The sequence below is a fragment of the Vulpes vulpes genome, chromosome 13 (genome assembly GCF_048418805.1).
Source record: "Vulpes vulpes isolate BD-2025 chromosome 13, VulVul3, whole genome shotgun sequence".
NCBI lineage: Eukaryota > Metazoa > Chordata > Mammalia > Carnivora > Canidae > Vulpes > Vulpes vulpes.
This window is the reverse complement of record NC_132792.1, coordinates 8,368,896-8,379,927: the sequence shown is the minus strand read 5'-3', so window position 1 is coordinate 8,379,927 and position 11,032 is coordinate 8,368,896. Positions and strand designations below refer to the sequence as shown.

Genomic DNA, 11,032 nt, shown 5'->3' with positions numbered 1-11,032 from the left:
CTCTCCACTGGCCTGACACTGACCTGCCCAGAACCAGAAGATGAACTGCTGGGAATGTTTTCCTACTTGATGTGGACGCAGGATATAGGACAATTGGACTTTTCTCAGGGGAGACACCTTACACGGCCTCAGTGAGGAGAAGCTACTGGGTCCCAGGACAATTGGATGGCCAAGCTCATTGTTGGGAACTGACATTAAGAGGAATGATACCTGGCTCCCAGGAGTATCTGGGATGCTGGTCTATGAAAGGGCTGTTGCTCCATTTGTACAGATGGCAAGAGATTTTCTCAGGGATATACTTTTCATGCTCTCTCTCTGTGTTCAGTTGCATGAGATCAGATGTGAGTAGGTTTTGTTGGGGGAGGAGTATGTCATTGCACAGTGGAGGCTCTTCTCATAACTGCAAAGTCAGTCACAGGTCTTTCCGATAACAGATGTGGACCTTGGAGCTAGATGGTGACCTTGTAGAAGAAAAGCAGTTACCTGCCCTGGTTCCTGGAGGCTACAGGTACCATTTTAACAATGAATCATGATCCTAGGTGCCAATGACCAGCTTGCCCAGTGTCGGCCAACCTTGTCCTTTGACTTACAGATTGAATTGTGGCAACCTAGTTTAGCTTTGTGTATGTAATGTTTTCAGTGGGCTTAGGTACCAGATGCTTCTGTCAGCCCACTCTGTGTTCCCTCTGCCCACCTCTGAGTTCAGCTGTGGTTGTGGTAGACAGGCTGCAACACGATGGCAGCTCCACTGGCCATGTCTCTCTGCTCCTGCCTTAGGGCTTTGGCATTTTGGAGCTTGCTCAGCTGTAGCACAGGGAAACCTGACAGAGAAGGGGATTTAGCACCCCAGGGGCAACCCTCAATGAAGGAAGAATTGGGTTCAGTGGATGAATGCCCCAGATTCTTGTCCCAAGGTGGAATGATCCTTTGGTACATTTTACGCAGGTTCTTGTGGGGTTCCTGGTGGAATTGAGCCCAGTTACCTGTGGGATTAGTTCATTCTTTATTGGCTTATCTCCTTCCTTGTTCCACTCTCCCTACTCTCTCCGTTGTTTCCTGGGATCATGTTCCAAATAAACTCCCTGCACCCATCATCTTGTCTTTATTCTTCTAGAAACCCAAATTAAGGCAAACCCGGCATGTGGGCACAGGATAGTCAAAAGCTGTCACTCTGAACATTTGCTGTGTGTTAGCTCCTTTGCTGACTTCTCTACAGACATCAGTTCAAACTCCCAATTTTCCAGATGATGAGCCAAGGCACCGAAAGATTCAGTAACTCCCCAGGGTTTCCCGTGCCAACTTCTTCCTCATGAGAAAACATCTCTTCTTACTTATGACACTAGAGAGAGGCAATGTGATATGAGCTTTTCTGACTTCCTCCCCCACGATGTCTCTGAGCCTCTGATTTTTTTCTTCCTCCCACATGGTTTAGGAGGTGAAACTTCTACAAAGGAAGCAACATGAGGCTTGGGGTTGGGGGCACATGGTCCTGGGTTCTACTTGTGACTCTTCTACTTATTAGTGTCTGACCTTGGCCAGATACATTTTTGTTTCTGGGCTTCATGTTCCTCATTCATAAAGTGGGAGTAATCATGTCTTAAAACTGCAATGATTGGATAATGTTTTACTAAACGCTGTACTTCCAGCCTGTGTATCACTATACTGTTTCTGAGGAGGACTGCAATCCATATCATGTACTTTTCATGGCTACGAGTTTCACTTTTTACTCCGTCAATCATAGTTCTGTTCTTGAGTCTTTATTCTCTTCCTCTTCTCCCACTTGATTGCTTCTTTTCTCACATTTACTAATATGTGCTCATGTCTTCTCTCTCACTCCCTCCCACAACCAGTAACAGACTGTCTTGTCACTCCATGTTGTCAATGAAGCCAGCAACACTCTGCCCCGTGATCATTGAAATGTCTATTTATTAATAAGTGGTGCAGTATTTGTTTTAAGATAGAACATAAAAAATCAGGTAAGAAGTGTTTGCATAATATATATGGAAATCAACCTAGTAAAGTTGTTCAAATATTGGACAGAGCCAGAATAGAAATTACACATACAGTTTAAAAATTACAGGAAATCATATTATAAAGAGCACTAAAGGCCACTTGTGGAATAGTCGTGTTCCCGTGTAAGCCAGAATGTGAAGAAAGCCTACTTGTAGCATGGAGACAAATTCAGGGAGCAAGGCACCAGAATTCTATGCCATTAAAGGGGGTTAAAGAAAATATAATACAAAATCAAATACAATGGGCTCACATCACTGGAAACCTCAATCTGTTCTGCAGAGATGGGTGTTTTCCATCACTGCTACATTAGAAAGAAAAAAAGGAAAAGGAAAAGAAGAATAGCCATATCCCATTGAAAGCAACATAGAGAGAGCATTGTTCTCTTTAAAACAGGAAATGATTGACAGATCTGATGAAGTAGGCCCATCCTTCTAAGGTGATTTTTAAGGTGGGGCAGAGCCTGCCTTGTGTCTCCAACTGTGAGATCTCTGACGCTTGGAACGTGGCTGCCACCCATCTCAGAAGTGGTCCTCCCGTGTTGGAAGTGGTCCTCCGGTGTGAATTCTTAACCCTCACGGGAACATGGAGGGTGGAGCTGCTCTCCCTTCCCTTGGAAAAGTATTCAGAGAGGAAATCGGGCCCAGTTACCAGATTAGTTGACTTCCACTGGGGAACTGTGATCTTTTTAATATTGAGGAAGAGAAACACAACTGTTGTGAGCGTTTGGCCTCCCAAAGAATGTTTCTGCCGACAGACACACCATCTCTACAGGATTTCCAAGGCCTGAAATAAAGGTACAATCTAGAGACAGAAGACCAGAATCAGGAAGGACAATTAAATTTGTTTGGATAAATCAATGACAGGAGATCTTGGGTGTGTTTGGGTGTGTGTGTGGGGGGGTGCAGAGAAAAGCACAAGGGGCGCTTGTGGGATTATCTGCAGCCACACGAAGCTCCAAGAGCTAATGGATTCCACCATGAACAAGGTGAAAAACTTATGTTTTTCCAGCTGCTGACAGCTGGATTGTGAAGTCACTCAAAGGTACAGGTAGGACCCACTGAATAGCTGCATGGAGCAGCTGACACAGGAATCATGCTTCTCTCTGGGAAGCCAATGGGTCTGATTGTTTTACTATTAAGTCCATTGGGCATAGGAGGGCAAGGCATGGTGGAAGACCACAGGGCCTGATGTGGGGGCATTTCCATTGACCTGGAAGATGCAATAGGGGAAGAATAATCTTTGAAGATACACGAGCTTTGGTTACAGCTCCACTTCTGGAATGCATGGCCTTTGGCAAGGTATTGCTCCGGTCAGGTTCAGTTTCCTCAACTATACAATGGAGACCTTAACACCGCCCACACGGGATTATGGTGAGGACCGCCGGGAAGTCGAGAGAGAGGACCATCACATCACATGCAACTCACAATGACAGCTTAGGATAAGTTTCTCTCCCCTTCCCAGACCTGTCTTATGGACAGAGCGGGATAGTGAAGAAAACATGTTCCCAGTTTTCACTCCTCTTAGGCATCAGGCTATAGTCTGATGGCAAATCTAAGAGGAATTACAAATATATTCCTAAGCACTAGCCAGGCTTTTGACTGCTTAATTATATGTCACACTCAGGTTATTCTTAAATAGAGCCCATTTTTTACTTATTTCCCCAGAACAGGGCTATTTAGAGGCTAAGAAGACAGGTAGAATGACAGTCTAAAATTACTGCCATCCTTCTGACTTTGCTTTAGAATTTCTGGTTCAGTCTGACTGAGAAGACCTGAACACCCTTCTATGCGGTTTAGCAAGGGCAACTGGGGAGCCCTGCCAAATTCTGGTGAATCTATCCCAAACACAGCGTAAGTGGAAAAGAACTATGTTAATCCTCATTTGAGCCAACAGAGGCCTGCTTACTTTCTAAAATAACTTCCCAGTTACACAAACATAAGATGTCTTAAGTTGAATCCTGTCTGCTTCTCCACAGCTTTTGGTGACAACCCTAGAGTACCAGTTGTGAACCAAGCAAGATGGGCATTCTCTGAGACAAAGCAGGAGAAACAAGGCTATCCCCAGGTGAGATTCAGAGATCCCACTGTGAAGGGACACTAGTAGAACTACCAACCTGGGGTCATGTCAATACCCAAAGAAATCACATCCCATTTCTTAAAATCAAATCCATAAACTATTTTTTCAATGCAAAATCCAGTTAAATTGGCTTATAGATGAGGATACCCCCCTGAGGCATGGCTCTGGAGTTGAATGAGTCCAAGTGATGGGCCAAAGAGCTGAACTGGTCCAGGTTTGGCAGGACCAGGAGGGGACGAAGCAGTAGAGGTCCGAGAGATGGAGGGGAGTGCTTGCATGGCCATGAGGTTCTTCTTTATTCCTTTTCTTAACTGCGGCAGCAGTGGTTTGTGCCAGACCTTTTGAGGTCAGCAGGATTTTGGGGAAGGAACATTGCCTTTCAAGGCATGAGATCAATCATATTCCAGAGATGAGAGTAAGTTCCAACCAATGTGTCTGGTTCAGCAGTTTCTTGAGTGGGCCAGGAAGTCCTCGTTCATCTCCTGGACTGACCCACAATGTTTTCTTCTCGGTTGCTATTTCACTGGAGTTTTTAATCTCCAATATCTGGACCAGAAGTTAGAAGACCTACTTTCTTGATTCACTCTGCCACCCAGTCACTCATTTAGCCACTGAGTGACTACATGATTCCCTTTATTCTGAGCCTCTGCTTCCTGATCTAAGAAGAGTGGTGGTTGTTCTTGGTGATCAAGGGCTCTTCTTGCTCTGAACATCTATGAATCTATGAAATTGTATCTCCCTGCATCTATGATAATGAAGCAAGCCACTAGTCACAATTTTCCTACAGGGATAACAAAGCTGAGGTTGCTAGAGGCTGGGAACAAATCCCCCTGGGGAGACTTTGAGCGAGCTTGAACTCTTTCTTCTGGGAGTTCTCCATTCATTGCTAGGTTGTTGTCTGGCAGACATCATGCTATGGCATGGCATTGCCTCCTACAGATCATCCTTTGAGACAATGGTGTAACATGCGGTATTATGTGTCCAGTGAAATGGCCACAACCCAGGCACTGCAACCCAAGAGTCCTGCCACCTTCATTCCAACATCCCTGTCCTTTCTCATTTCATTTATAGAGATGTACTTTTTGAAAAAAGCCCCTGTGAAAGTGCCTGAATTGGGATGGCATTTCCACCACTCTTTTGGAAAAAAAAAAAGACTTTCTGGGGGTAAATTTGGAGTTCATAAATAATACTGAGGACTGAGGCAGTGGATTCCACACATGGTATTAAAAAAGAAAATGTTTGACAGTCTCCAGCCACCACGGCATTGAGGTCTTTTCATATACCGATTGTCTCACTTGAAAATCAGGAAAATCAAACACTTCCGAGTGTCTGGAAACTCAAATTTTCTTCCAGGTCATGTTTATATCCTTCCTGTCTCTCTTTGAGATTCCCACTGCTGGTTTCCCAAAACACTAAAGCTATGGAAATAGCCTGGTCCCTAACTAGGTGATATTCTCACCTGGGCATCAGGTTAGGGGACTGTTTAGGGGACCACTGGCTCAGTTTTGAATAGCGTAATATTAGTGACACCAAAACTTTAGGTGACTTGGATACAAAGCAAGGACTTCTAGTCTTTTTAGAAGTTCATCTCCAAATAAGCAAGCCTTCAAGGACAAGTGAGGACATGAGGCAAATTGCTAAAGATGCCTGGGGTTCAGAAAGCAAAGAAAATCCCTATGATCCTAAGGTCCTTGGAAGCATATTCACAGAAAACAAATTCCAGCTGTGTGGCATCTTCTGGAGGAGGCCAGAGGTGTGCTTGTCAGTACCATCCAAAGTGCAGTCAACTTCTTGAACCACTGAACAGATTTCTTCTCTTGCTCCAGGAGAATTCGATTAGCAGAGTCCCACAGGCAGAGTGACACCTTTTCTTGAAATAGATGTTGTGTCTTGCCTTGTACCATAAACCTCTCTTTGTCAACACAGTGAAATGGAAGTAGCCCAGCTTCTTGTCTGGGTTCAATCACTGTCAGGATTTGGAGAGGAGGAGAAAGCTAGTTTTTTTTTTTTTTTTCCAAGAACCTTGTCAGATACTCCATAACTTCCTTTGTACACAGCGTATTTGGATCTATAAAGTCCAAAGCACTGGACCCAAACTCAAAGTTCTCATCCAACCACTCAGTCTTCCTTAGCTGATGGGGTCATTATCTTTTTGATGGAGAATTCTTGCTCTCACTTTCCTCCATGCTGAATCTCCCACTGATTGATTCTAGGCGAGGAAGCATTTCTATCTGTGTAGTTGTCTTCAGGGATAAAATCAGATACTTTCCATTCTTGGTAAACATAGTTGGAAGGGACTTCCAATATTTGAGGCCACCAGAATCCTAGCTTTTTGGTGGTAGGAATTATGGGTTTTTTAACTCTGAATTTCCAGTGCGTTACACAGTGCCTAGCAGACAATGGTGCTTAGTAAATCTCATAAATGAATGTTTTTATTACATTCTCAGTAGAGTGGTATGGATTTAGAAGAATGGTCTTGCAAATTATAAGTAGATCCTATTCTATTAGGATTTCCTACAAGTAATTCTTCTTTTAACTCACAGTGTCTAGGAACTGCCCTGCACAAAATAGGCAAGGCATAATGCATTCATTGTTGACTAAAGGAGCTCAACTTGAACTAGAGTATATCTTGGTGGTGGTGGTGGTGGGGTTTCCAGATGCTTCCATTGAAACTAGAGCTTCATTATATCATTGTTATATCTACTAAGTCTAAGTTCTCAGCTCCCAGAAAAAGTATAGTCAATGAATAGAACTTTCTCAGTTTGATGTTTCTTATTCTTTTCCTCCCACAATTCTTTTTCTTAAACTTCATGTTTGCTTGTGTGCTGGTGTCAAAACGCACACTTGATCTCAAGTATTTTCTTCTCAGCCCAAGAGAATCACTTCTCACCTCACATTTGGAAGATAGCCTTATCTTATTCATTTTGCTCCTTCTAAAGAATGACCTCTTAAAGTTTTCCTATATCATATTCTGATACACAGAAACTGAATACCTATCATGGGATTCCATTTCCGCTTGAGGGCATCATTCATAGTTTTTACGATGGAATTAATTTGCCACGATTTCATGGGATGCTATTAAAACTATTGAAGTTTCCCCAGCCATCTTCAGGACCACTGGTATATCTGAAGCAGGATGATCTTGGGCCACATTATTAACCAGTCCTGTTGGACTCTTCCATCATGCTGTTCTTTCATCTGACAAAAAGATCTTTGTGGAAGCACAGGTTGTTTCTCCCATAACTTAAGTTCAATCCTCCACCTGGAATTTCTGCTTCATCAATGCTAGCCATGCTGCTGATGCTGCCTGTGAGCAGGCAACTTGAACAGATTTGGCTTGCTTCTTTGGAATGACTTTTTTTTTTTTTTAAGGAATATCAAAGCAGAATATTCTAGATCATTTTCTCTCTCTGTCACTTAAATGGGAAAGAACAGCTCTTAAAAATGTCTTATCATTCATGAAACATGTATTTTGTTTTTGTCTGTACTGGTAATGACAGCTTACTACATGTTGGAGACAGGATGATAATTGACACAACGCCAGTCCCTGTCATCCTGGCCTTATGATCCAGCAGGGGAGACTAGACTGCCCTCCTATGGTTTAAGAAATAATACAAGCTCTTACCCGTCATAGGTTTTTAAAAGAACCTAAGGGAGTCCTCTAACTTTGGATCCATGGTAACTATTTTTAGCTTGAAGTTGGGAAAGTCTCACTTGTCCATCTGAGAACTCCACTGGGTTCCTGGCAAATGCATCTATTGGTAAGATACTGAGGCTAGTCAGTTCTGTAAGAATCCTAATAAGGTAGGTAAAAATAATTGGTGCGTATGTGGAGAGTTTGATTCATTCTCCATTTTTTTTTTTGTTTTGTCTCATGTACATAAAGAAAAACATTAGTCACATGTGAGATGATAGGTAGCTCAACCACTTGTAGTAAAAGATTGCAGGAGGGTCAGAAGCAAGAACCAAGCCCTAAGGAAGGGGCATAGGGTTTCTTGGGTCATTAATTCTAATGGCACTTTCATGCATATGATCCATTCCTTTTGCCCTTCAGATTGCTAGAAGGTCAAATGGTAAGCTGTAGGGAGGAGGGTTCATGTCTGAATTGTGTGATCATTCTTGTGTATTTCCCACCTTAGATGCTAGAGCCAACTCCTCTCTATTTGTAAGATTCTCCATGTAAAATGCTGTTCTACCTCTCACAATGTCTGCCCTGGGCCAGAGATGGCAGGGTTTGGTTGTGCATTTCTAAAGTTGGGGACCACACCTTCATTATCAATGTACCATTGACATGTGGCCTGAAAGGAATCAAAATCTGAGAAACTAGTTCTTCCCTCCAACAAAGTACAAGGCTCCTGCTTCAGATCATGATGAAACCAGCAGCCAGATCACTGCCACAGCTACCACAGCTCTTGACAAGACTGTGAGGAGAACATCAGTGCCATTTGTGTGTAGACAGGGCCCTGTTGATCATCTTGGTGGTCACCATGGCAACCATCCACAACCAATGCCTAGATGTGGGATAAGAGCAAGACGGTGATGTTGTGGCATCATAATGTAGCTAATCTAGCCCAAGCCTAACAGAAACCTTTTCCTTCAAAGTGTTTCAAAGGGTAGTGACACCTTGTAAGAGGCCGCAGGATGGCTTGTGCTTAATATTAATACTTATTCACTAGGGCAGTGCTTTCCTGGGGGAGGGGTCTGCTTATACTTTGGCTAATCTTCTGGCTATGTGTGGTTTAAAAAATCTGGAGGAGTAAAATTGGATGATTCTGAAAATTTTTCCATTTGCATATTAATAAATGTTGTAGCTTGCTTGCTTGCAGTGTTTGTTTTCTTTTTTCCCCTCGATCCAAAATGAAATGCGGCAGGCAAGCATGTTTTACAGTAAAAGCCAACAGCCCCCTCTTACTGGATATATTGTATTGTGGGTGTTTTCCACACGACACAGTTCAGGTATCTTGGCACAATTTCTGGGTCCCAGTGTATAAAGGGCAGAGTGGTGTGAGAGGAGAAGACCAGGGCATGGAGCGAGTTGGCCGACTGGACTTTGAGTCCCAGCTCTCTAGGGGACGATGATGTGACCCCGGGCTTGTCTCTACCTGAGCCAAAGGTTTCTCATTTTTACAAAGAAGAACTTGGACCAGATAATTTCTGGTTTCTAATTTTCTTTTGAGATGGATATTTTGTACAAGTAGCATGGGGAGGAATGTGAGTTGAAACCTCATTTTGAAGGCACTGATCTTAGCTCTTGCCCAGAAGGGCACCCTACTTCTGATAAATTTAATCATCTTTGGCTACATATATTGGAAACTATTTGAACTTGTGTGTGCATGTGTGTGTGTGTGTGTATATGTTTTCTCCTCGCCAATTCATAACTCAGTCGAAATGCTACACTTGGGATTACCACGGATGAGGGAACAGGAAGGATACAGACAATGGCAGACCAAGCGAGGTCCCTTTGAGAGCTTTTAGATGGTTTTGCTAGTTTTTCCCGAAGAAAACGATCTAAAAATATTCTTGGTTTTGGATAGGCGATAACGATTTTGTTCCTTTCCTAGCGTTTTAGCTCTGTTGGCCACCTCTTCGATATGCAATGCATTTTCGTTCGCAAACTCTTTGCTTGCTGTAGAGAACAGCTAATCACTGGTCTGTTTTACACAAAGGGGCAGTGGTTCGAGAAAGAACTTAAACTACATTCCCTGCTTACCAACCAACCAAAACCCAAAGCAGCCAACCAAATAGAGCACAGCTCGTCAATAATTTCTCCCCGTCCCGGTCCAATCATGATTTAAAGTAAGAACAGCAGATAAATGTGTATCCTAGAAGAGATTAGCGGTACCATTTATATATTGTAAAGTCATGCAAACCATGCTGAAAAGGAAGCGGCTTCACTGTGGTGACCTGGGGAGGAGGAAGGCCGTGAAAAGCCCCTGCCCGGGTCGGGGGCTGCCGCGCACATGCATGTGTTTGGTGCAGCCACTGGTGATCTCACTGTTAAGTGTTGGGTGTAAGAGCAAGTGAGCTATACAAAGTCTGTCTACATTACAGGAGGATTCAGCCCACGACCCCTTTTAAATGGGCTTGTTGGGAGGGGTCCATACTGAATCAGAAATTCCATCCCCTGTGGATGACAGAGGCATGGAGCCGCTGGGGGTGAAGGGGTCCGTGTCCGTGTCTGTCTCACCCTCGGCGAGGTAACGTTTCTCCCTCATCCAGCTCGACCCCCCGCTCGGGCCAAACACGTAATCGTCTCTGTCTTGGGAGATGCTGAAGCCACTTGGGGACCGCTCCAGCTCCTCATGGTTGACCGACATCAGGGACAGGGGCGTGTCACTGTCCCGTGTGAGGCTCCGTCTGTGCCGGGGGGAGACCCGGTCCGAGCAGGGCCCGTGCAGTTCAGCCTGGGAGTGGTAGCTCACTCGGGAGTCGAGAAGAGTCAAGATAGGCAGGACGGTGGGCCTTTCTGCATACGTTGCTGCCGAGGAGGAGAGTGTCGCTGGAACATTCCCAGAAGTGGGTCCTCCTCGGGGCAGGTTCACTGGGTCGTGGGCAAAAAACCCATAGGGGCCGACTTTGTCGAGGGGCACCTGGTGGAAGCTGTAGGGGGTCTCGGGGGGCCCTGTCTCAGAGTAATTGCAGATGATGGTTTTCAAGTCGGAATCTCTGTTGTCCTCTAGCTTCTCCACCTCGGCAGGCGAGGAGGTCCCCTTGGTCGGGTAGTACTCAGTGACGTGCACCTGCAGCCTTTCCATGTGCTGCATGTGCATGTCCACGAGGAAGTCCAGTTTCCTCCCCATGTCATGAACCTGAAACATACAAGGAACGGGGAGTCACTGGTTTTTCCGGGTGAAGGTAGATCTTATCCTTCAGAAGGAAGCACCACCAGAACCTACAGTCACCTTCGGGAAAACAGGAGGGTTCCTGCAAATCACAATCTTAA

The 11,032-nt window shown here is 44.5% G+C and overlaps 1 protein-coding gene across 1 annotated transcript in view; it reads right to left on the bottom strand.

The window, feature by feature from the left end:
* Nucleotides 1-1,906: 1,906 nt before the first annotated feature.
* KCNQ3 (potassium voltage-gated channel subfamily Q member 3) overlaps nucleotides 1,907-11,032 on the bottom strand; it is a 298,069-nt gene continuing 288,943 nt past the window's right edge. Inside the window, exon 15 of the mRNA XM_025993503.2 lies at nucleotides 1,907-10,898. Coding sequence (XP_025849288.2) covers nucleotides 10,164-10,898 — 735 coding nt within the window. The 3' untranslated portion in view covers nucleotides 1,907-10,163. The remainder of the gene's footprint in view (nucleotides 10,899-11,032) is intronic.